At 36.4% G+C, this 27,610-nt stretch overlaps 1 protein-coding gene across 4 annotated transcripts in view; it reads right to left on the bottom strand.

Moving 5' to 3' along the window:
- Positions 1 to 1,599: 1,599 nt before the first annotated feature.
- LOC131052566 (mediator of RNA polymerase II transcription subunit 16) overlaps positions 1,600 to 27,610 on the bottom strand; it is a 133,601-nt gene continuing 107,590 nt past the window's right edge. For all 4 annotated transcript variants that reach the window (XM_057987153.2, XM_057987168.2, XM_057987159.2 and 1 more), the window contains 6 exons: positions 10,551 to 10,787; positions 7,170 to 7,347; positions 6,303 to 6,826; positions 2,850 to 3,026; positions 2,387 to 2,776; positions 1,600 to 2,189 (listed from right to left, as the gene is read on the bottom strand). In XM_057987153.2, the coding sequence (XP_057843136.1) occupies positions 2,040 to 2,189; positions 2,387 to 2,776; positions 2,850 to 3,026; positions 6,303 to 6,826; positions 7,170 to 7,347; positions 10,551 to 10,787 (1,656 nt within the window). In that variant the 3' untranslated portion in view covers positions 1,600 to 2,039. The remainder of the gene's footprint in view (positions 2,190 to 2,386; positions 2,777 to 2,849; positions 3,027 to 6,302; positions 6,827 to 7,169; positions 7,348 to 10,550; positions 10,788 to 27,610) is intronic.

Here is a 27,610-nt window from a genome sequence, read left to right as displayed (position 1 = left end):
GAAGTCAACATTCTTCATAACCTCTCGGCCACAGACCACAACATGAGAGGTCTTGGCACAAGGGAGAGGACGAACTCCCTTAGAAGGCCAGGCAGCAGATTTAGTCACACAGGGCAAAGCTACGCTTTCCAGCAAAGGGCCTAGGCGGAGCATCTTCACCCCGAGCATCCCCAACAACAACAGCAAGGGCCTCCAAATCCAAAACTGGGTCAGAGACACCAGCCCGAAACCCCCGCGCAGAGGGCGTGGGTGAAGACGGAAGAGAGCCTCCATCAGCAACCACAGGAGGGAGATCAAAAACCCGCACACCCTGCAGACCACCAGCAACAGAGGCAAAGGGGCGAGACGAAGCATCCACATCACCCCCAAAAGAGGAGGCACGCACAGAGGCAATGCCACCGATTTCCAAAATAGGAACGACGGAGGCCGAGGGAGAAGAGCCATCGTCAAAATTTGAAATGGCCCCATGGGCGGGAAGAGCCGTTGCAAACATCTCTTTGTTATAAAGGAGATTTGTTGTACTACGAGTTGAGATATGTTAATCGACAATCTAACATCTTTATTTTCCCACCTTGATTGTAGTTGACGACACCCAATTGACGGGGCTTATGAATCCATCAGCCTGCTATCAATGGCACTAATGGTGTGTCTTGAGAAGTCGTATATGGGAAAATGCATATTAATGAGAGAAGATGTAACCGGTGCAAGTCCCTTCGTAGAGAAGACGAGTTTGTTTTATTGTTAAAGATATTATCAGTTTACATCTATTATAAATAACATATTGAATATATCATCGTTTTTGTTGAAGGTTAGTGTGTCATCTTCTCCACTAAACATGGCAAAGTTCAAGTCGTACGGACTTTTGGCTTGGCCTCTTCTAGGAATTTGGTAAATTATCAAAGAATGTGGTTAATGTTGTTCCTGAGTCAAGCTGATTCAAGAAGATTCATAAACATAGAGTATTTACGTTTGATTCTTTTTCCAAAGAGGTTGCACAATCACACTAGCATTTTGCTTAGTTATCTACACAACACCTTCCACAATATCATTACCAGAAAATTGCATTGTAAAGTTTCTTCGAACAAGAGCATGCAAACAAACATTGAACTGTGTCATGGCACATAAACTCGTTCGTGATATTCATATTAGACGGAATGAAAATTTGCCAATCAAACTCGACATCGCACATGCTTGCTAATATGATATCTTCCCATCTCTACACACAAACAGAACAGTTGCCTTTGGTCCAAATGCTCCTCTAATAACAAATACAAGCTGTTTATAGAAGTTAATGCCTCCCACTTCTTTCAGTGGATGCCAACAATAACCAAATTAGAAAATGCATTGCCCAAGAAGCCTCTGGACTCGTGATGATGTTACAAGATTCCCTACATCCTATATTTTACACCAAGAAGTCTTTGTTTCCTGTTAGCAATCTCATGTTCATTTTTCATAAGCTCGACTGCATTTACATTACTCTGTCTAGATGGTCAAATTTCATAAGCATACTCCTTAAAGATATTGTGATCCACCTTCCGAATGTTCCCCTTGATAGTGCAAGAAATTAAACAAGAATACTTCTGGTATTGGCAGAGGCCGTATACAATGATATACAATGATATTTCTTATCTAAAAAGTTTCTTTACAAAATCCTTAACATGACAAATTGCCCACAATATCTGATTCTGGAAATTTCCTCACGGGGAATAACTGCTTTGGCATCAATTGCAATCTCAATGACTTGGAACTAAAAGTTATAATGTTCTCCAAAAAAATTCTGAGATGAAAAACGAGCACATTATACATTCCAGACACGTATAGGCATCAAGTTGTGACTAGAAAAATCTACTCTTTTGCCATTTGCAGGTTTGCAAACATATACTTTCTTTGTGACACCGTTTGAATAAGGCATATGAAAGCTGATTTCTAATCCTTAAAATGGAATTAAACCTCTCACAGAGCGCTGTTCTATGGATAAATGGCATGAAGCTCTCTTGTGACATAGTAGAAAGTCTTGATGCTTTGTACACAGATAGTTGCTAGACTACATGTACCCATGGTCCTCCACACATGGGACACCCATAAGCCCATCTTCCTATCCACCACAGTTCAAGAATATTGTTTTGATTACCTGAGGTTGAAGATTTAGGCAAAGCCAAAGCAGAGGTTTGACGTCCACACCTTAAACACTGCAAAACAATGTCATCAAAAGTGACTTCCACGTCCCTTAATGCAAAATGCATTTGATATAATCAAAAAACAAAAGGCAACAGCAAATGCAATCATAAATACAATGCAAATTTGGTGAGATGACCACCAACACAACAGATTCATTTTGTCAATACATAAATGGAAAGAACATGCATGTATGGTAAAATGATCACACCTTGTGCCATACTCCATGTAAACCTGTTTTCCATGATGCAGTAATGACATCCCTTCGGGATCCCATTAATCCCAAGTATGCTCCCATTCCCACTGCTGTCTTCAGACCAAATGCTGCATCTCTCTCAGAAAATCTTCGTTTCCTTGGCCATAGTCCTTTCACACCCTGATAGTCATCTGAGAATATACCTGTTGACAAGTCAGAACTGCCAGATGAAGATGCTACAGTTGCACTTATGTTGTGTGCATCTAAGCAGACTTGGAGATCTCCATGATCAGACCAAGGTCCACCAAACATATTGCGTTTATGCCAATCTTCTGCTGGAGGATGAAGTTCTAACTCACGAAGCAACAAGCCAGCAGCATCTGCACCCCGAGGTCGAGGTAAATTCTAAACATAAACATGTCAGTCACAAGTTTACACAGGTCCATGACTTGGAGGTTAAAGTAAAACTAAATTTTACCTGCATATGGGGTCCAAGGGATGCCTCTACCACTTCTGGTGCAACTGTGTACTGCCCATCGATGTAATGCAAGCGTATATTTACATTTGCAGCCCCAACTTGTGATTTCGGTAGAGGGTGTGGTGATTGTGACGTCCTCTTACAGAGGTCCACTGCTACAAGAAAAAGAACCTTTACCTGCAAAGAATCATGGATATTGTCAAAATAAGCCATATAAGTATATTATAAGCTCATTCTGTCATATATTTCTATCATAAATCTGCCTTAGTTTATGCCATCCATCCACTAACACAAGAAGCAAAGATGCTTTAAAGAAAATACGACATACCACACATGAGGCTCTAAAAACCAACTTTCCCTTGGCTAACACTTGCCCTTTCTTGTTAGCATTCAGAAATTCATATAAATGAACAAGGAAATCCAAATGTGCTATGAAGGAGCTATAATTTTATATGTTTATGTATGGACATGCCCAAAATATACCCAACCTTTGTCATACCAACATACCATATCTACATACTCAATTTTGTTCAATAACTTATAAAGAAGATGAATATCATTGAAAGGATAGGTGATGAGTATGATATTGTGTTTGAGATCTCTTAAAGATACAACATGGAGTGGCTTCTTCCATAAGGAGTATTGTATAACATTACACTGCCTTAAGGTTTATTCTATTTTTACATATATTGGTTATTAGGGCATCTTATCCTAGAAACATCTCTTGTAGTATGTGTGATCTACCTTTGCAATGTTGTATTTCCATTATTATATGCACGGATCTTATCAAGGTGAGTATGACTTGATTCATAGACCTAGAGATACGTAACTATGAAAACAAGCATGTCTCAATTCACACAAGTATTGTTGTGGATGGCTGAGAATGTCTCAACCCACTAATGATTGGAGTTCTTGCATTGTGGATAGTCAAGTATGTCTCAATTCAAACTCAACGTAGTGTAACTGTGAATAGTTGAGCATGTCTCAATTCACAAGTTCAGTAGTCAAGACATCAACTAATATAGTTAATTTGATGTTTGCTAGGTGAGTGGGATATTTGTGTTCAGAAACATGGAGAAACTACTATAATAAAATCTTTCTGAAGGTGTCTGCAAATCTGAAATTTGTTTATTAAACAAAGATTACCATATGATTAAAATTATGTGATTGCACAATAAGCAATAAGAGATAAATCAGCTAGCCATAGATAACACAAGATTTACATTGAGAAACCCTTTCAAAAAAACTCCACACGAGAAAGAGGATAAGTACGTATTAATCTTGAAAAGAAAGATACATCCACACACTAATACTCTGAGCTCTAACACATCTCAGCAACACCTGTATACCTGTAACAAACTCATTAAACTACTATCTCACGTCTCCAATTTAAAGAGAAATGGGAGAGGAATGCCACAAATGGATTCCCAAAACAATGCACCATCAAATCATGGTAAAATGCAAAAACTCCCACGTCCAAAAATGAAGACTGTTCTAAACTTCTATGAATTGTATAAGTAAATTCCAATGGACCACGAATAGCAGAAATAACATCCATACTATTATCTTTCACTTGCATATTCAATAATGTTAGAAGTCTAGTAGTTCACAAAGTATTTATAGTGCCCATTATGTTAAGGATGAAAATAATCAAGCTGAGGATAAAGATGCTGGTAATTGAACTTTCACTGCTCTAGAAGAACCTGAGAGTGCTCACATTACCTCCAGGGATGATGGGGTTAGTGACGAATTCAAAAATGTTTACTTGATACTGGTACCATAAAGCATATGATATACAGGAAAGAGTTGTTTGCTTCCTTTAAAAATATAACTTTGCCTCATGTGAGATAGCTAATAATGTTCCTCATATCTCACAAGGAATTAGTACAGCAACACTTCCTCTACTTCATGGTAGAACAAAAACTTCTACCAAATGTATGGCATGTGCAATCTTTAAAAAACAAAATCTCTCTTATAATCAGACAGACTGTATCCAACAGTTCTTGAGACTAATCTCATCCATTTTATTTCAATAAAAGATGGGTACAAATTTGTTTATATTGGTTATGACAATGGTAAGTTAACCAGGTTACATATTGCCAGTTGTCAGTGTTACTATTTTTGGATTTGTTGGTGGATGCAGTTAATATTGATATCTCAACATTTGCTATGGTCCAGCTTTTTAGTTTGAATAACGATAAATTATAAAATTAAATTAAATATTTAACTCTATTGCTTATTTAAAAATTGACCATATAGGGCCCAAAAGATAAATTAAAAAGAGGCCAAGTGTTAAACATTAAATAAATGGACTTCATGGGTTTGGGCACCCACTTTTGGGAGAAATAAGGGATTTTAAATAAAAATAAAAAGCAACCGAGGTTGGGTGTGGCTTTTCAAGGGCCTATAAAGGCAAGTTCGAGAGCTCATTTTTGTATGTTTGGAAATTATATTTTGGAGACTTCTCTTGTTGGTTGAACTTGTTCATCCTGTGGCTTTGTGGGGATGAAAACCGTTCCAAGGAACATTTTCTATGTTGGTGAAAGATTCACTCTGGAAGATTAATGGAATTTCATTTAGAGATCACTTTTGGGCTTCATTGTTGAATTAATATCTTTAGTTTGCCTCACAGAGAACGGGAAGCAGAAGTAGAAGGGATTACTTGGAGCAGATTGTATAAGTTTGCAGTAGTATTGAGAGCAGATTGTACCCTCTTTGCTGGCCGTACCATATTTCTTGCTGGTCGTACCTGTCTAGGGAAGCGTGAGACTTCCTTTATTGCTGGAGCTAGTGTTTTAGAGGTGTTTATTGCTGCATTTGTGGTGCCTAGAGTTGAAGAACAGATTTGTATTCATTTTGTGACTTCCAAATCTGATCAAGAGGTGTGGCGTCCTATTCTGGAGGTTCCTGTTGCTGGTTTATTTTGTTATTGCTCAATATAATATGTGATCAGCAAATGGGTATGTTGAATATTTGATTGTATGCAATTTTATCAACTAGGTGTCTTTGAGTTTGATGACATATTGTACTTTCAATTATTTGCTGGCTGTGGGTATTTGAATATATTGTTATTTCAGTTCAATATCATTGAAATATATATCTATTGCAAAAACACAACCAAAACTTTTGCATTTCCACCTCCTTCTGTCAAACACATCAAAACAAAAAACAAAGAAAAAGAAGGGTGTATGTTACAAAATGCTACCGCAATTGTGTCATTTAAATGTAAAGAGATTTTGGATATGATGTTAGACCACATTTGGTAATTATTCAATGCTTCAGCTATTCATGTTTATATTGAGAAGGTATGCTTGACGTGTGTTAAGTAGTTACAGGTACAGAGAATATTCTATGCGACACAATTAGTTTAATTGTGGAATACTCTATATGGTATTAAAGATAAGAAATGTCTCCATCTCAACCAAATGTAAACACATTAAGTAAAAAGCTAACCTCCTCTGCTGTGTATCCTTGACCAGCATTTCCATTTCCTAAGCGTGCAGGTCGATTATTAGAAATTTCATCTAATCCTTTGAGGCCAGGAATTGCTTGCCCAGGCCTGACTCCATCTTCAGTTTTAACAACTGTTGTCGAAGAGGGCCTAGAAGCAGCTGGATTCAGTTCTTCAATATTTTTGCCTCCAAAGCCTGGCTGTGGCTTGCCCCCCTGCATATCAGGATTTCTTTGGGCCCCACTCATAAAGCGAGGCAACTGCCTTCTGCGAAAAATCAAACAGAATAATAACAATTGACATAACCTATGAAGGAAATGACAATCTCCAATAAGCCTCACAGCCGGAGTTCCAGGAAAAGTTGCTGTATTGACACTAAGCGGCAATAGAGGAGCTGGCCCATTCACAGAACTAGGAGTTGTAGATGGGCTTCCTTCTGCATTACTGCTAATCTTGGCAATAGCACCTTGGACCCATGCTTGCATTTGTGTATTTCCAGAGTTACTTGCTGTTCCTCCAGGAGCTCCTGAAGATAAGGATCAAAAACAGATATGTCAATATCAGACTCCCACTTCCTTCCAAATTAAGCTGTAATAAAAAGAAAAGCTCAATAAATGCATAGAATTTTTCTTCCCTAATAAAAGGAGATAAGTCATTTAAGAAATCAAGAATGAGCTACACAGCAATGTTACAAAAATTCACAATGTCCCAAACAAAAGAAATTTCAAATAGACAAAGCTTTCAATACATTAATATTTATGGCAGATACATAAACAAGAATGAAGACATTTCAAGCAGGCTGATTGCAATGCCCAAAAAGACCATGTCCGTTTCGTAAGACAAAAGAAAGCCTCGCTTGCTAAGTTAACCTTGGCCAGGAGATGAAGAAGTCCCTCCAGCAGTTGGGCTTGCACCCATATTACGACTGCTTCCTGAACTAACAGGTACTCCAACAGCATGACTAGCTAATGTGCGACAAAAGCTAGCATATCGCCGCAAACGTGTAAGAAAATGAGAAGCCAAATCAAGAACAGCATCAACATATGCCTGTAACAGAAAATAAAAAATCCCGCTGTAAGCTGCTTTTATAGGAATGCAGACAAAAGACAATGCCAATAGATAGATTTTACAAATCATAAACAAGAAATTGTATGACTATACCAAGAAAATAATATACAGAGGATGGAAGCCATATACTCTATCAAAGAGTTTGCAGAATTTTGTCGTAAAATTTGAAATTCTGATAATTTAATAAAATGGTTGAGAAATTCTTTAAAATTGCCCCAAAATTTTAATTGTCCAATTTTACCAGAAGCCCCCAGAAAACCTTAAGTATGATAAGGTTTTTACCTTATAATTAAAAAAATTATAAATAAAAAAAACTAAAGATTGGCATCATTGGGCATTTTCAAAACCACCGCCATTGCTTTGCATAAGCATTTGTCATCATTGCTGTTGGGTTTTCTGTGAAGATTTCCTACAAGTTTGTTATACTTGTAACCTCAGCCTTCTTTACACATGACAGACATGGAATAATAAACCAAGAAAACAAAGATAAAGAAGATGGTAGGCATACATTTACACTAATGAAAACCAGCATAACATTAAATGTGGTGCATACAAAAAGAAAAGCAGCCTTTTGACCCTTGTTCTTCCTGTTTATTTCATATGATCATATATAACTTTATAGAAGAACTTTGAGCAAAAATGAAAATCATTGAAGATTCAAAATATTATTTTTAATATCCTCAAAGACCATGCTTGGTTCACTTTGCCCATAAGAATTCTATAAAAAAAAGCTCCCCTCTCAGATCTAAATTGTCATCAAATAATTCAACAAAATAAATAAATTAGAGAAGACTGACATAGTCGGATCAGGACTACTGCCAAGTAAGAAATCTCAAAAGCATGGGTCCTTTCAAGTGCAATTGGGTAAACACTTGTTCAAAATGATGGAAAAAAGCAAACAACGTCGAGCATTACAAAAGGTGTAAACGAGCAAATGTTTAAGAAAATATTCTTTCAAGCTAAGGAAAGCAATAAATAATACAAATGACTAACATTGACCTCAATATTACAATGAGTTGACTATATTATGTGCAACTTATCTCCCAAGATTCAGGAATCAAATGGACAAACAGATCACTGCGGTTTGAAGAAACTCTCACAATAATCACTTGAAATGAGAAAACTGCCAAACACCATGATGCCTTCAGATAAACACAACATGCTCTACGTGCAGCTACAAACAAGGATGAATGAAAAAATTTATAAATGACCAACTTTTAAAAACAAAGAAAGCACAAATCTTACATACTGTAAGTTGCAAGAAACATTCAAAATTTCAAATGCTAAATGCAGTGGGAAGGCAAGAAAATGTTAAATAACCTTCAAATATATGTACTTGTGTAGTCTTGCCTATATAATTTTTTTTAATAATGAAAAGTAATGTATAGATATTATTGAAAAGCGTTCTGGAATGTGAACATTTGACCATCAATAACAGTGATGGAGCCATGCCTATACAATTTTTTTTATAGTGAAAAGTTATGTAGCAGAAAGTATTGAAATATAAAAAGTTTGACTAGGACTTGGAGACTTAAGAAGAAAAAAATTCCTACTATTGAACTTACACATAAATATGTAATTACTCTTTAGAAAGCATGCATAAAACTGAATTTACCAAAGTCGTAAGTGGTTTATCCTGCATTTATCAATCAAAAACAAGCTCATTTCACATCATACTGTCATATGATTATGAATTACAAATCCGTAGTACTGTTTTTGACCTACACAACTCTTTAAAAATAAAAAGCATGGATAAAACTGTATTTACAGAAATCCTATGTGGTAATTTGTAGATCAGAAAACGAATTCATCACACATCATAGTGTCATATGATTAGAAATTACAAATCCATAGTATTATTTTTATACTACACAATGACACATAAATTTGTAAAGCATCCTTTAAAAGCATGCATAAAACTGAATTTACAGAAGTTGTAAGTGGTTTATCCATCATTTATAGATCAAAAAACGATTTCATGGTACATCAGTGTCATATGATTATATATTACAAATCCATTCTATTATATTTACAGCTTTCATCAGTTGAAAACATGGGCCCAGAACAAATTTCATTTTCTGATTTGTCAACATGTTTAAGGAGTGGGAACTGAAAGGAAAACTTGTTAAAAAGACTCGTCATGCGACAGTGGGCAAGTATTTTTAAGCAAGACACTCACCGACAACTTGCCAAAAATTCGTAACTTGGCAAGTTGGAGGTTGGCAAGTTGGAGGTCAAGTTACTTGGGTCAGAAAAATTCTCACAAGTACTCAGCAAGTTTAAGATCTTTGGTCTATATATTATTCTGAATGGCATTAAAAACCAGATTAAACTTCCAAGTTAAGAAAATCCATTGAAAAAATCTCCTAAAATCAACAAAAGTCCCAACTCTGCCACATTTCATTGTAGTACCAGTCTGTATTTTGTATTTGTCTTCAAACCATCATTGATAATAACCATTCAAAAGCTTCCACTAGGGCATTCCTAGAGGACTTGTGTGAGTGTTTCTTTTGATTCCAAGCTCTCCAGTGTTTACGGGGATTTCTTAGGAACCCTTTGGTGTAGTCTTCCAATCTTCAACAGGGGGCTTGGAATGGACAATTGAGGCTTCAATTTGCACAGAAACTTTTCCTCTCTTTTGTATGTTGTGGATCGTCAACAGGAGAAGCATTTGATAAGAATTTGGTGCAAGGCAATTATCTAATTGAATTAGAAATTGGAATCAAACCAAATTGAGAATATTGCAAGGTAAAGTGTGATTTGATAGAAAAGAAAATGATGACAGTACATTCAACGTTATCTACTCATTTATGCACTTAATAATGCAAACTTAGCGTACTTTGATGTAATGCAACACATTTCTTGAAAAAAAAACTATAATTAAAAAGAAAGCACAAACAACGATTGTAGCAACAATAATTAGAAAATTTTGGTTTTCATTTTGCTACCTCCAATGATAGTTGTATACAAATATTACTCACATCTATAAATAACCCCTAAACTGTTACCAAATATTTAAGTGCTAGTCCAGTTAATATATTCAACTTTTAATATGCAATGCACAAAATTATTGAAGTCTCTAACAAAGCAGTCATAAATTTTTTTCTTCCATAAACAACTACCATACATGGTACACATACAAAAACAATTAAAAAAGGCATGCAAAGTTATTATTAACTAACCTGGATGCTAGGAACAAGAGCTGGATCAACAGTCATTGCATCCATTCCAAGGCTTGATAAGGTCTCACTAGAAGCCTGCCAGGGATCTGGTATTAAAGTTGCAGGGTTTATAAGAGCAGACTCTATGCCCTTTCCCAACATGTCAAGCAACAACCTTGCCTGCATATCTAGAACAAGTGCTCTAACATCTTGCGCAACTGTTCCTTCAAGCAATCTGCACTTTATTCTATCCAAAGCCTGCAAAATTCAACGGATTATTGATTCATAACTAGCACTGACCAACATGACCCAGTAAAATAAAGTTGTTAAAATTTTATAAGATAAAACATTTTCTGTATACTGAAAATAACATATTGCAAGGCACGTGTGATCAAATAAGCAGACTGCTACAAACACGTCAATGGAGAAAATAATCACAGTTTGGCCATAGTCATATTAGACATTGTGAGAAATTGACAAGTTTCCAAAGAGTCTCCTTGCTACACATCTAATCATATAGTGCATATAGGCTTATAAATATTCATATTTAGATAATTAGATCATCCTAGCTGTTATGTTTAGGTCTCTAAGTTTGCCTATTTGACATCCAAGGCATAAGTAGGATATATATAAGACCTAGTGGCTAGTTATTATCATCATATTCATTATTGCATACTCATTGAAGATTATTGGAGGCATCCCCCTCGAAGTGGATTAGGAGGTTGCTCCATTGAATTGACATATTATTATTAGTTCCTGCCAAGGCAAGAATACTTATGCATTCATTGCATTCTATTTCTTTCAACAATTTAACCAATCGTTGCATAGAATTAAAAATTTTGAACAAAAAAACCGTAGTCTATGTTTAATTTTTTATTTTGAAAGATTGTCAGTGCAAAATTCATTTTTTTCGAAAAAAAAAAACACATCTTTATGCATTTAATTCATCGAATCAGATGTCACCAATATTTAATTCTTGAATGACATTATCACTGTTGTGTATGTCATACATTTTTACCTTATTGTATATTCTATTAAAATCATAATTATCCAGCTAACTTAGAAAGATATTGTTGTACACAAATCTTTTCGGGCCAAATTTGACATGATATTGTTTGCAATGTTAGGTAGCTTACATAATTATTTCTTCCATTGAATAATTTCCATGTGGGTCCCTCTACATTTTTCCAATCTCATCAGGCCTCAACCTACATATGCTATTCTGTTTTTCTTTTCAAAGTTCACAGCAGTAACAGTTAACCGATCCCTCCAACATGCCCATCTATAACAGAATAGATGGCAATGTTCAACTGCCTTACCCCAATTTTGGTGAAGAGATAGAGGTTGTAGACCACCCAATTTGCTCAACGTTCAACTGCCTTATTGTCACCAATTTTGCACCACAAACAACATCTTTTCATGGACGAATTCTTCAACCGTCTCTTTTCCTAATGGATGAACAAGGTCAGCACATTCATATATTATGTACAAATTATGCTATGGTGTAATTGCTTTCTCTCTTGTTTAGATATGGATTTTGAAATTTCTATTATCTGCCATAAGTTTATATGATTTCTTATTCCAAAGAGCTTAATAATCTTCCCAAGCTTTGTTTTATAGGAACTTGGAAGTCCATTTACAAAATATACAACTTCATCTTTTCTTCATAGAATCATTTTCTAAGAGCTTTAGCTAGATATTTAGGGCTTCATCTAGATATTCATAGATTTAGCTCGCGTACGTCTTAAATCTTTTTTCTTCATATTCTCACAACGCGGCAGCACTTTAGGAAAATGATGATGAACTCAGTTTATTTGATGTTGCAAAAAAGGCAATCTATGACATTTTGCTCTAATTTTTGTCTAGATTGCAAGCAAGATAATTTTTCTCCATTTAACCCTATAACGTTCTAAATTGCATCCTGCCCAATTCCACATCACATAGTGCCTTCGCCTTGAGCCAAATCGGGGACAACAATTGAACTTCCACCTCATCTGCAGGCTCAGCCTACTTTTCCACCTGTTTTGTCTGATTTAACTGTTTAACTGTGGAAAAGCTGAACATTTTGCAGCCAAATGTCCATATGAGAATAATGAAGATAGCAGTTATGAAAAGAAGCCTAAGTTTAACAAAAAGAAATACAGAAGAAAAGATAAGAAGACATGGAAATACAAAAAAAGGTCTATATTCAAAAGAGGATAGTGATTCATTTGAAAAAAGTGATGAAGAATCTCAGAGTGATGAGATTTTGTTTATGTCTCCAGAAGAAACTCATGCTGAAAATCAAGAAGACGAAGATATTTTTGATGAAGACGGAGAAGTGGATTTGGAGCAAGAATTGATAAGTGCTCTCAATGAGATCAAAAGTCTTAAGAAGAAAATTCAGGGTTTGAAGGTGCAGCTTAAAGAATAAAGTGAAGAAAAATCTGTAAAAACACAAGCACTTGAAAATGCAGAGAAACAAATAAATGATCTGAAAATTCAGATTGTTGAGGCTAAGAAACTTGAAGAGGAATTGAGAAATCAGATCAAGCTAAAAGAAGTAAGCTGTGAGAAATTTGAGGCTGAGATTGTCTCTCTCAGAAGGTTAGATAAATCTTCATCACTGTTGAACCATGAGAGTATTAATCAGAAAGGTTCTATGTCATTGGATGACATCTTGAGAACACAAAAGCAATCTTCTAATAAGGGTGGAGTTGGCTTGAAGAAGGTCAAAGTTCTATGTATACTTCAAAAGTTAGAAATAATGCTTTCAAGAGGCCTCCTATCTCAAGGCAAGGACGTATAAAGAGGTTTAATAATTCCTTTTTTCATGGTTATTGATTTTCTTGCAACTATTTTGGATACTAAGCCATCAATTGTAGAAGGTTTAAAAGGAATGATTTCAGATTTAAGAATAGGAATCCTTTTATTCCTCGCAGGAATTATAATGTAGTATGCTATAAATGTAATAACTTTGGTCACTTTGCAAAAGTATGTAAAAATGAAATGGCAGATTTTTTTAAGCAAAGCAAGAAGGATGAGAAAGTGGACAAGGCAAAGGAGGTTACTAAGGTTTGGAAGAAGAAGGAAAAGGAAGAGTTAGTGGAACCACTAATTGTGCAAATAGCTTCTCAAGCACAAAATGAAAAGGACAAATGGTATATCAACAGTGGCTGTTATAGGCATATGACTGGAAACAAGAGCAATTTTATCAATCTCGAAACCACTATTGGAGGTAAGGTGAGATTTGCTAGTAATACATCTGCGAAAAATCAGAGGTAAAGGTACACTTGTTTTGGATGATGGTAAGACAAAAATTGAGAATGTTTTATATGTTGAAGGACTGAAACACAACCTTTTAAGTGTAAGTCAATTATGTGATCAAGGATGCAGTTTGGTTTTCAATTCAAATTGTTGTGAGATTAGAAAAAATGGTAAACATTTTGGTGATGCAAGTAGGTTTGCTAACAATTTATATATTCTTGATTTCTTGAAGAAGAAGTTGGGAGTGTTTCCACTCCATCATTGAGCTGCACGCTTGGACTCAGGGGGAGTTCTTTCATTGTCACATTCTTTCAGCTCCGTTTCAGTTTGGTTTCAATTTTTGCAGGTAGGTTTTGTTGAAAGTAGATAGCTTCGGTCAGTTGAATCAAATATTTAATTGACCTTAGATATTTGCCTTATAAATCTATCCTTCTTATTCCGATCATACATAGATAATCTATGTTACAAATTACTGATTAGTTAATCTTATAGTTAATGTAATAATCATAATATTAATTATTTACATTACCGTTTTATTGATTGCTTGTATTTATCGGTTCTTTTGTTTGACCGACACTATGCATCGGGTTAGTGTCTTGGACCGATGTCGTGATTGTTAGGCATCGGTTTATTACTGACGTGACTCCACATAGGAATCACGACTCCCTGTGGGATCATGTTGATCCCACAAGGAGTCGTGACTCCTTTGTGGGTCACCGTCGACATCATATAACATGTCGTTAAGAAGTGAAGAATGTGAAGGATTATAATCGTGGTCAATCGGTTAGAACAAAGTTTATATACAAAGGAAGATAAATATATTAAGCAGATCGATACATACCAAAAGATCAATACAAAGATATACCGTTGTTGAAACTTCATGTTATCAGTGTGTATGTGAACCGATATACATATATATATATTCATAGCAGTGATCATAAATTCAGACTGGAACTGAAGTCTATTGTGTTCAATAATAAAAATAATAAAATTACCTAATCATATAAATCTGATCCAAAACGTAACATGGTATCAGAGCCAGCATAAGGATAAGATCAGATCAGATTTATTTAGGCAAGACTACTCTTCATATACCCTCGATTTCCTCACTCTCTTCTATAAGTCACGATGGTGACTGGTGTTAGATTCGAGGATCGCCTTGAAGGAGCTTCCAACTTTGTATCTTGGAAGTTTAGGATTATGATTGCCTTAAGAGACAACGAATTAGATGAATTCGTAAAGAAAACTATACCAGAATCAGAAGAAGATAAAAAGCTCCAATGGATGAGAAAGAACAATAAAGCCATGAAGATGTTAGTTGACTCAGTGAAAGATCATATCGTGCCAATATCTCCAAGATGGAGACTGCCTATGACATGTTCAAATCATTAGAGAACATGTATGAGATAAACAACACAAGTCGAGCTCTTGCCCTAAAGCCTAGTTACCAGAAACGCGACGGGAGACATTCGTTTCGCGTTTCGACGGCCGAAACGGGTTTCCTGTTGCTGACGGCCATTTCGAAGCGGTGGTTTTTGTTTTTCCAGATTGCCGATAAAATTTAAACAAAAGTTCCCCAACTTGGAGGTGGAGTTAACATTAGGTTATAAATGCAAGCTGGAGTTTATAACTACCAATACTGGAGTTTACATTAATTTATAATTTTTGTACTACCAGTTAACTATCACACATTTATTTTTGTCCTGGTGGTTTTATTATATTCATTGTGAAAAGTGTTTTATATAAATTATTTTAAAATGAAAGAATGAAATTAAATATTTTTTTAACAATGTTTAAATTTTTAATTAGAGATATGTGTATTATAGTTTTTATTTTTAAAATTAATTTTATTTTATTTTACAAATATATATATATACACACACATCTATACAATCCGTTTCTTATACGCAACCTTTTAAATTTCGTTTCTCGTCACGTTGCCGTTGCGGTTGCGTTTCTCGTTTCTCGTTTCTGGTAACATAGCCCTAAAGCAACAACTCCATCATGTAAAAATGATCAAGGGCGAATCTATCACCTCATACTTCATGAGGATAACAGAACTGAGAGACCAGCTCTCCACCATTGGTCACACAATTGAAAGTAAAGAGTTAAACATGTTAGCCCTCAATGGTCTCCCTTCTTCTTGGGAATCATTCATTCAAGGGATAAGTGCACGATCTAAACTTCCTAAGTTTGATCGTCTAAAAATAGATTGCATTCAAGAAGAGTCTAGATTGGCGATAAGAGGCATTGGCCAAAGCTCCATAAATGAAGATATTCATGTTCTTGCCTCGCACTCCTCAAAGATGAAAGGTAAGAAAGGATATTTCAAAAGGAAGAAAGATGAGGAATCCAATGGTCCTCCTACATTCAAAAGAAGGAAGGATATTTCAGAAATCCAATGTTTTAGATGTGACAAATATGGGCACTATGAAATGCAATGTCCAACCAGGACTATGCCTCAAGCTTCCATTGCAAATGTTGGTGAAACTCTTCCGCAAAAGGATTCAGATGGATTCATATTCTGACTTGGAAGAAGTTATAGAGTTTTGAAGTTCTATTTGTGATGAAAAGATTGAAATTCAAGAGGAATATACAAAGGACTTTAGTGGAGATTTTGAGATTTCGCATTTCCATTTTTTCTTTTTATAAAACAAATATTTACCTGAAGAAGTGCAACAGTTTACTTGTCAAAGCCTTGGAGGCATTTGTGCAGATGATGATAGCATCTAGGGTTACAAAGCAAGTTGAGACAAGAAGGCTTTCCCAATGAGAGGGAGCATACTGCAAGGAGATTTTGTTCTAAATCTCAAGATGGTCATATTCCTGCCTAGGGCTCAATCTTATGACAGTAGATCTTATGCTTCGATTGATATCCAAGGATCTTGATCATATTGATTCAGAGGGAGTGGACTATGTCAAGTTAATTTCTGTAGTGATCAATTAGAAGACTATGCTTCATGAGATGGAGTCTCATATATATTGGTTGGAAAGCCTTTACACTGACTCTTAGGTCATGAGGTTCCTGAATAGATGGAGACTTGGTGAGCTTGGAATACACCAAGAGTGATGCAGACTCCAACCTTGCATTTCATGAAAGGTCAAGGCATGCGGAGATCAAACGGAAAGGTATGTTATTCATTTGAGATGTATTAGCACAGATTAACAAACTACAAATACCCTCACCAAGCCTCTCTCTAGAATAAAGTTTTGTTGGTGTAAATAATTATTCATCTTGGATATTATTACACTTTACTTAAGTTTACTTAGGTACATGCATTTCATAGTAGTTTGGGTATGAGACACTTGGGTGTTTGTGCCACATTGGGATAGTGTGTATAGGAGAATTTCCAACTTTTATGGTGTTGATCTTATCTTGTTGTTACATTCCATCTCATGTGGAATATTATATTGTTTCTCCTACCTACCCACACCTATTTCCTACCTACCCTTGTTTCTTATTGAGCCACATGTCATGTTTGTGTGCTCACATATCCCTAGCCTTGCCTATATAAGCAGGCTCATCTACATTGTTTGTATGGGCAATCAATCAACAACTTGTAATGATCCAGTTGATCATATTTTGCATCTTGATAGAATACAGTTTATTCCTATCATCTATTTTGTCTCTCTTATTTGTGCTTTCCATTGCCTCTTGATCTTGGCAAAATCTCACATGGTATCAGAGCTCATCAATCTTCTTAGAATGGCAACGACGCTCCTCGTGACCAAACTTTTTACAATAGGCACAAGTAGGTCTCTCCCTCTTTGGTGAGTTATCCCTCTTGGAAAAGGATGAATCTCCTTGTTGTGGAGAAGATGATGCTTTGTCCTTAGGCTTTGATTGCCATTTCTTCTTGTCCTATGGTGTGTCTCTATTTTGTACATTTCATTGAGCTCTTGATCTTGGCAAAATTTCACTCACAAGTTTGCATACTTTTGAGGTAAGCTTGGTATGGTAGAAAATGTAGCTTTAGCTGAGATTGAGTCTAAGCTACATTGATTTGGTTTCATATTACTAATGTATTCCTTTAAGATGTTTTAAAGTGTAAACTCTTATTAATAAAATTTTATTAATCTGATATGGTTCATGATTAAGTGTCATGTGTGTGACTCCATGACTACATTGGTTTAGTGCTTGTTGAGCCCCTATGAACATTATTTGGAGGTGACAATCTCTCAATGATGGAAACTCGCATTTGTGATCTTTATTGTAAGATGACGATCTAACAATATTGATCCTACCATCATGATATCCGTGGACATGTCATGATGGTTGTCATCTCTATGTAATATATGTTCATGGTGGATGTCATGAGAAATGATATATGTGGATATGCCATGCTAGATGATGTTACTAACAGAGATGTTCATGGTGGATATTATGTGACGTAATATCCGTGGACATGCCATGAATCAATATCCTTAAATTTGCCATTAAGGTGGATATCATGAGACATGATATCCGTGGATATGTCATATCTTCAGATATCACAATGAGGTGATATCTTTCTTTTATAGATGAATCTATTGTCCTCCCACTTCATCTTGGTGCTTGGGTGCTTGGTTGAGCTGGTTAGTTGTGTGCTTCAGCTGACTACTTGCTTGCTTCAGCTGCTTGGTTGCTTGCTTGAGCTGGTTGCCTACTTGCTTGAGCTGCCTGGCTGTCTACTTCAGCTGGTTGGGTGTGTGCTTCAGCTACTTGCTTGTCTACTTCACCTAGCTGTGTGTCTACTTCAGCTGGTTCCTTGTCTACTTATTGTGCCAAGTGTCAAGTCATATGCCATGTCACATTTATTTCTATCAAATCAATTTTTTTAAGAGAGGGTTAATTGGCTTTCAAAAGAATATAATATTCTTTAAGGATGGACGTGGGTGCTTTTTATGTGGCATGTCGATTTCTTCAAAACGATTACTCTGCTTTGTACACTAGAGATGAGCTGAGATAAAAGAGGGTGTGCACTGTATGTAACCGAAAAGTTAAATATATTTGATGCTACTGTGCGTGTATAAGGTGGCTGCGTAACGTCTTAATTTCTACTTTAAGGAACCATTTTCTTCTTCATCAAACTTTTTAATGAATTGAGTTTGTATGCTAAGGGAGAGTTATCGTAAAAAGCATAGATGGCACACTCGCAGAGTACTCAGCGAGTTTCAAAAACTCGCCGAGTTTTTGAGCTCTGCGAGTTTTTGTGACTTTAACTCGCAGCAAAAACTCACCGAGTTTTTGCAAAAAACTCACCGAGTAATCGCCGATTGTTTTGCAAAAACTTGGCGAGTTTCTTTAAAAAACTCGGCTAGACTAAAAAAAGAGGCCCAAACATGTCAAAAAATTATCATTTTTTTGTTTTTCAGGTCAGTTTCATTCTCTTCATCAGAATATACTAGAATATATAACATTTAAGTATAAGTGGCATTTCAATATGTCTTTTTCCTTTCTTATACTTTATAACACCTGACGCCTTTGTAAAATAATAAAAGTATTTTTGGCCTCGCGGGAGCGCGCAAGGGGCGCTGATGGAAGTAGGGAAAATTTACCTCTAAGTCTAATTAGGCTCCATATAACAACATAATTAGCATTGAAGAAATCTTGGTATTATACATTTTAGAGTTGAAAGTTTGAAACTATCAGTATGAATGATGAAATTTCAAATATTGCGCGTTTGTAGATCTCCACCAAGATCTAGACCTATCTCTCTACCCCTCTTTTTCTCACCCTCAAAACTAGGAAGATCTCCACTGGGAAGAGGAAGAGGAATAGTAAATAGTTTTAGCTAGAGCTGGGAAGAGGAAGTTGTAATTGTAATTTGTAATGATGTATTTACTTTTGGTTTTACAAAAACTATTTACTATTTTGCTTCCAGCCATCAGCATTCCTCATGAGGATGCGATTTTGTAGACACTTTGCATTTAAATATATCTAGAATCAGCTTGTTTCTTTTGTGTTATCATTTATTGACTCATTGGATGCATCTTCTCATTAAATTTTGAAAAAAAAAATGCATTTTTATTAAAATTAAGCGTGTTTTTACGTTGCCGAGTTTTTCGCTGAGTTTTTGCCAAGTTTTTTTCTCAGGGGCTTGGCGAGTCGAGCCGAGTCGCGAGTAGTTCAACCATGGTAAAAAGTATGGGCTCATAAGTGAATCGAAGGAGCTTTTAATACAAGCAATTGTTAGTGGTATAAAAAAAATATATTGTTATCGCTGTTGAGCTTGAAGGGAATATTTTTTTCTGTGGTGGTGAGTTGACTCCAGCAGCGTAAGTGATGGTGGCATGAAACAAAAAATCTGAAGGAGGATGTTTCAACAGTGCATGTTCTTAGCTTGTTTCGAAGCATTAACTCTGTTTGACTCTTAATTCATTGTAAAGCCGGTTTTAGTTTGGAAGTTTTTGTTGTGTGTGGGTGTTGGAGACGTGAAGCTGGAGACGTGTTGAAGACGTGAATGATGCATTCTGTTGTGTGATTTTGACGGACAGTGCATTTTGAATAATAGCGATGAATATTATTTTTAAAAATGAGTTGGATATCGATCTGTTTAAGAAATATATATTGGAGCAGGGGATATGATTGAGTGTCAGCAAATATCGATCTGTTGTGTTTGTTTTGAAAAGGCATATGAACGGAATGAACCCCACATTAAAGCCGATTCAATCAGTTGCTAAGACTGTTTTGAAGTTTATCTATCGTGCATGCTGGAAAATGCTTCGAGTTTAATGTTAAAGATTAATATGCATGGACGTTCCTCCTTGGACTTATTGTGATCAAGTCTGGAATTTGCAGAATGGAGTATGAGATGTATGTGAATGTCTGGAACGGATAAGTATATTCTGGTTAATTTATGAGACATTAAGAAGTTTGTGTTTGGGGTGATTTTGTGTGTCTCTTCCAGTGAGAGTGTTGAGCAGTTTTGACAGGAATCATTTTTCTTGATGAATTTGTAAGCGTTACAAGTTACTAATTTATTACCCCGAAGTTGACCTGTTTTTCTGAGTTGATATTTATCTGAGATTGGTGTCTCAACAGTCAAGAGTTGGTGCTCTATCAGAAGTTGGTGCCTCTGGCAGGGTTGGTGCCCTTTGTGAGTTAAAGCTCACTTTTGTATTGATTGGGTTGGTACCCATTTGTCTAATAAGAGACTTTTATGCCTTAATTTTTTACCCAAAAGGGTTTCCCACGAGAAAGTTTTGTGTTCTTGTCTCTATGTTTTGCTTCCATTGTTGTATCTCCGTGTTAAGAGGTTTCATGAGTTTTTTGAAAATTATTTAAAGTTTCAAATACTGATATAGTTTTCTTAAAAGGACCACGTTAGAATGGTATAGTTCTTTACCTGAGTATTCAATTGAAACTTTTGATCAATTGATGGATGCATTTCTCAAACGATTTTAGGTTGACATTGGCGGGAAGGTCACCATCGCTAACCTTGTTCATAGCAAACAAAGGCCAAATGAGAAATTATGAAATCTAATATTGAGATACCAATCTATATCTACCAAAATCCCTTATTCCCTGCCAAACAATGACCTTCAAAGGATGTTTATTGGTAGTCTGCAACTGGCATTGAGGGAGAAGCTCTCCTTGAACGGATATCCAATCTTTTCCAATCTTTGCACTACTCACTGATTAATAGATTATCAACATACGTTGGCTCAATTTGGAGATTCTACTCTAAATTCCTGTGTTGATACCTTTGGAGGTGAGTCTTCCTCAGGTGGGTCCCAGAGAAACGAAGTTGTAGCTAATGTAATCACAATTCCTCAAACAACTAAGAAAAACACATTGGAGCCTCAACAAAATCAAGTATTCACTAAGTTATCCAGTTCTTATTTGAGTGTGTTACGAAAATTATTGAAAGACAACCCGGTGACCATCCTTGAGATAAGACCTCTTCCGAATAACAAACCATACCCTCATTGGTATGATGGTTCTAAGTTCTCACAACATCATTGTGTGCTTGGTCATGATACTAAACGATGCATGTGTCCGAGACACAATGTCCAAGATATTATAGATAATGGTACCATTCGGGTCAAAGATAAGAAGTATAAATCTAACAAGTTTGTGGATAAAACAAATAGTGAATTGCAAATCAATACCAATTTGTTCCTGCCTCATTCATCGAATTTTATTTCTACATCATATGCTCCTACATTGAGTTATTACACTTACGTAAACATGGTCACCATCACTCCAATTTCTCCCCCAAGCCACAAGACTAAGAGTATGGATATATCATTCACACCTCGACTTGTACAATGGAGAGCCTGCTCCTCTCTACATCCCTACTAAAATCAAAGGTAGCACTGTCACAAGTGTATGTCTACATCCCTACTAAAATCAAAGGTGACACTGTCACAAGTGTATGGTTGACCCATCATGCAGAGTCAATGTAATCACAGAGGAGGTCTTATTCATCAATGGACTTAATCGGTTGAAATATGATGAGTGTCATGCTACCATCCATACACATGGACTTTGTGTTCTACCCATGGGGTGCACTACCTTGACAGTCCTTGCGGGACCCAAGGAATCATCCAATTCATTTGTTGCCATCCCTGAGTCCGAACTATTGTGTAAAGCTAGGTATTCCCTAGCTAGTTGCTATGGATGTGGTCCCCTCAGTGGTTGCCAAATGTCTTAACTTTCCTCATGAGGGTGTCATGAACACTATCCAGGATACTAGATGTCAACCACTAGTGACCCATGGGGGCTTTGCTCTTGATCATTTTTGGTCTTCTCTAATTGGACCTATGCTTCCCCATGGCAAATGTTACATAAGGCATATTATGAGTATAAGATCGAGGAATTAGCATCTAGATAATTCCAACTTACTATGTCTTTGACTCCCCTGCATCTATCTCTACTCCTCCTTTTCTTCTACTCCTATATTACAGTGTTAGCCTTCTACTCCCTCTTCAGAGAATTAAACACAAGCACGTTCCTCAGAGTAGATCTCCCCGTTCGCTGAGGACCATGCAACCTCTAGCAATGTCATTCGTTCCTAAAGTTGTACCTAGCATAGACAAAGGAAAGTCACCCACACTACCGAAGTCTAAGGCTCGTCCTCTGTTTGAGCTACCTATCCTTGCACATATCCCTTGTGCTATTTTGTATGGCAAGGGATAGTGTTTGCCACATGCTCGCCCTTCTACTCAAGTTCTTACATCCCAGCCTCTGACGGCTCCTCTTGTTCCTCTAAGGACCTTCCTCTCTACCGATGTCACCGACAGCATCTCCGTGGAGCAAGATGTCACAAAGACTTCTCAAGCTTCTCTTCCTAGTCCCCATCTACTTCTAAACCAACTTGTGCGCGAGCATAAGCATTGTCAGCAGGTGATGGCTAGGGAACGTGAGGCCACTTTGATGGCCGAGGGTGAGTTTTTGGTGTCCACTTCTACTCCCTCTACATTCGCACATGCTTCCATTTTTGTTGCTCCTACAAACAACTCTACATCTATTTTCGCTCCATCCTTCATGTTGCTTCCTACCACTTCATGAATTGATGATGAGCCTCGCCCTAAGCTAGTAAACATACTCATTGATCCCTCCTTGGAGTCGTCACTTATCACCTCCTTGCCTAATATCCCTCCATTTTCCCAACCTATCAACATATTGCATACAAAGGAGGTATCCAATGCAACATTGTCTGGTCCTCCCACTTCATCTCAACATCTTCACCGCAACTTTCTTGGCATCCTTAGTGTTGGTATTATGGATGTGTTGCATTGGTTTTGTCATTGATGTCAACACTTATCAACACTTATCTTTCTCGAGATCTTTGGTTATGTTGAACCGGCACATTATGTTCACCAGCAAGTTCAATGACTTATGCACAGTCATCGGTATTTGGTTCACCGGCAAGTTATATTCTTCACCGGCACTAAGGACGACTTGTTATCATCTTGAGATCACTTGGTTATGTCGAAGACATGGTTTGGACACTTGGTTTTGGTATTTTGGTTATTGGTCTAATCAGGTTGACATATTTGATGTTACCAGCAAATTGGTCTAAGTTATGGACCAGCATGCATTATCTATTCCAGATCAGCACAGCACGTTATGGAGATGATTTAATCAATTGGATATTATTGTAATTGTATTGAGCCGACATGATGCATCGCATCTTGACTTGTTGTAATTGATTTAATTGTAATATTCTTTGTCAGCCGACCTACACATTTGGTCTTAGGTTTTGGTATATATATAAGATCTCATTTGTGAGATGATGTAATAGGTCGAAGGAAGATAACGGTATATGGTTATGGTATTGTAACATGGTATGTGGGAATATAGAAGATCATATGAGCAGACCATAGAGAAGGTGATTATCAGAACTTAACCGGTACTGAATCCAACATTGGAGATGCTACTTTGAGCAGTACATTATCATTGGATTTAATCATCCAATTGTAGTCAGTGTGACTCTTATTTTGTGATTGAGCAGTGAGCTCTAGGTGGTTGGCCTTTCTGCATGTGCAGACCCCATTTGTACACACATATTATCTACAATAGTATCATCTGATTATGGGTAAGGTTTCCCACCGTGGTTTTTCCCCTTACAGGGTTTCCACGTACAAATCTTTGTGTTATGTGTTGTGGATGTTGTTTCTCTTTTTGTTATATGCATTAAGTTTCACCGGCATTAAGTTTGGTTTACCGGTATTATGTATCAAGTTTGATTAAGTTATATTTGGGTTGAAATTAATAGACAACTAATTAGCCCCCACCCCCCAATCCCCGGTGGTTTTTCCCCTTACAGGGTTTCCACGTACAAATCTTTGTGTTATGTGTTGTGGATGTTGTTTCTCTTTCTGTTATATGCATTAAGTTTCACCGGCATTAAGTTTGGTTTACCGGTATTATGTATCAAGTTTGATTAAGTTATATTTGGGTTGAAATTAATAGACAACTGATTCACCCCCACCCCCTCTCAGTTGCCTTCGGGTCCTAACAATTGGTATCAGAGCCAAGTCCTCTTTTTGCCAAAGTTTAACTTGAGGAGATTCTATGGCAACTAACTTTTTCAGGAAGGGCAGTCCGAAACTTGATGGAACTAACTATGGTATATGGAAGATCAGAATGGAGACACATCTTAATTGCATTGGAAAAGACATATGGGATGTTACAAAGAATGGCTATGTTGGTCCTACACCGAATCAACCTAATCCACCAACATTGGGTAAGGATCAAGAGAATGATTGCAAAGCAAGAGAAGCACTCTTGGGCGCCTTGTCAGATCAGCAAATCATGGGATTATCAAATCGATCTACTGCTAAAGCTATTTGGGATAAATTGGAGACATTGAAAGAAGGAGATACCACTGTCAAAATTGCAAAACTGGAATGCTTTCGAGTTAGGTATGAAGATTTGAAAATGGAAGAAGATGAAAGAATTTTTGCTTTTATGGAAAGGGTTAATGAAATTGTTTTGGGAATACAATGTTGTGGAGGTTCCTCAAGTCAAGATGAAATTGTTTCTAAAGTTTTGAGAGCATTGCCACTGGCATACAAAATGAAAGTAACTGCTATTAATGAGTTGAGAACAATGCCTCATACATCAGTATCTAGAGATACCTTGGTTGGAAAACTTTCAACATTTGAGCTTGAGGAATTTGGTCTTGTTGCTACAATTAAAACAGATTTAGCCTTCAAAGCATCATCATCATCATCATCTGATAAATCTGATTGGAAAGCACTTTATGCAAGACAACTTGAAGATATTAGGAGGGAAAATGAAGAACTGGAAGAACTTGAAGCACTATTTTCAAGGAAAATGCCTAAAGGTCCTATTGGAAGTAAGTATGAAGGCAAAGCACCATTTAAATGTTTTAACTGCAATAAAGTTGGTCATATGGCATCCAGATGTCCTAATCGACATGCAAAATTAAGAGAAGCAGCTAAAAGAACATGTAAGCCTAACCCTGAATATCAAAGATACAGATTTAAGAAGAATAGAGACAAATCATGTTACTATGCTGATGAAAGAGTTACTGATGATTTTGATGAAGAACCGAGAGACAATGGATGGGCTTTTGTTGCAATAACAGAAGATTAACCGGCACCTACTGTTCCACCGATAGAGCAGGCCCTGGCAGCTAAACTTGATGAAAAGGATGAATGGATTATAGATTCTGGATGTTCACATCATATGACTAGTTATAAAAGTAAATTCTTATCTTTTCAGGAATACAACGGAGGTCTAGTAAGATTTGGAGATGACAAAGCTTGTTTGATCAGAGGAAAAGGCACTATATCTTTTGATGGTAAGAACAATACTGACAACGTTTATTATGTTGAAGGTTTGAAGCATAATCTTTTGAGTGTTGGTCAATTAGTTGAAAAAAGATTTCAGTTACAATTCAAGAATGGTAAATGCAAAATCATGAATAGAACAGGTTTGGAGATTGCAACCGGTAATCACACTAGAGGTAATATATTTCATTTGAATAACAATGAAAAGACATGCTTGATTGCACATATTGATGAAAGTTGGTTATGGCATAAAAGACTCTATCATGTGAATTTCGATTGCATTATAAAGATTAGTTCAACAAAGGCAGTAAAGGATTTACCTAAGATTGTAAAACCTCATAATCCGGTATGTAAGGAATGTCAAATGGAAAAGCAAGTTAGAACAACTTTTAAGAGTATTTCTGAGAAATCCAATAATGTTCTTGATTTAATTCATACTGACTTGTGTGTTCCGACAAGAACAAGAAGTCTACAGGGAGATAGATACTTTATGCTAATCATTAATGATTATTCTAGAATGTGTTGGGTTACTTTTCTTAGGGAGAAATCAGAAGCTTTTGGGAAATTCAAATTATTCAAAGCAATGGTAGAGAATGAAACCGGTAAGAAAATCAAAAGTTTAAGATCAGATCAAGGAGGTGAATTTACATCTAAGAAGTTCAATGCAATTTGTGAAGTGAATGGAATTAAAAGACAACTATCAGCACCCCGGACACCTCAGCAAAATGGAGTTGTGGAAAGGAAGAACAGAACTATTCCGGATGCAGCTAGAAGCATGATATCAGAAGCAAATCTACCTCATGTGTATTGGAGAGAAGCAGTGAATAGAGCGGTTTACACTTTCAACAGAGTTCACATCAAAGGAGAAACCGGTAAGACACCTTATGAATTATGGTTTGGTAATATTCCTACTCTTAAATACTTCAGAATATTTGGAAGCAAATGTTACATTAGGAGAGATGAGTATATTGGCAAATTTGATCCTAGAAGTGATGAAGGGATATTTCTTGGTTATTCATCTAAGAGCAAAGCATATAGATGTTTTAATAAAAGATTGCAGAAAATCATTAAGAGTGCAAATGTGAAGATAGATAAACACTTTAGAGGAAATTCAAGGTCTATGGATTCTGAACCGACAGTTGAGATGATCACAAATGAACCTATACAGAGTGCACCGATACAGAACGTTTGATCCAGTCACACCAGCATCAGCAGAGAATTCCACAGTGACTGAAGAACAGCAGCAAGCGAACACATCCAGGTATGTAAGACTGGATCACTCTGAAAGACAGATAATTGGGAATAAGTATCAAGGAGTTATGACAAGAGGAAGACTGGCAAATGAAGAGGTATGTTTAATTTCTCAAATTGAACCAGCATCTGTTATTGAGGCATGTGAAGATAAACATTAGATTAGAGCTATGGAATATGAATTAGAACAAATTGAAAAGAACAATACATGGACATTGGTTCCCCAACCTAAAGATAAAAATGTAATTGGAACTAAATGGGTATTCAGAAATAAACTTAATGAAAATGGTAAGGTAATCAAAAACAAAGCAAAATTAGTGTGTAAGGGATATTGA

This window comes from Cryptomeria japonica, chromosome 8 (genome assembly GCF_030272615.1).
Source record: "Cryptomeria japonica chromosome 8, Sugi_1.0, whole genome shotgun sequence".
Taxonomy (NCBI): domain Eukaryota; kingdom Viridiplantae; phylum Streptophyta; class Pinopsida; order Cupressales; family Cupressaceae; genus Cryptomeria; species Cryptomeria japonica.
Note: the sequence above shows the minus strand (reverse complement) of the source record. Positions and strands in the feature narration are given on the sequence as shown.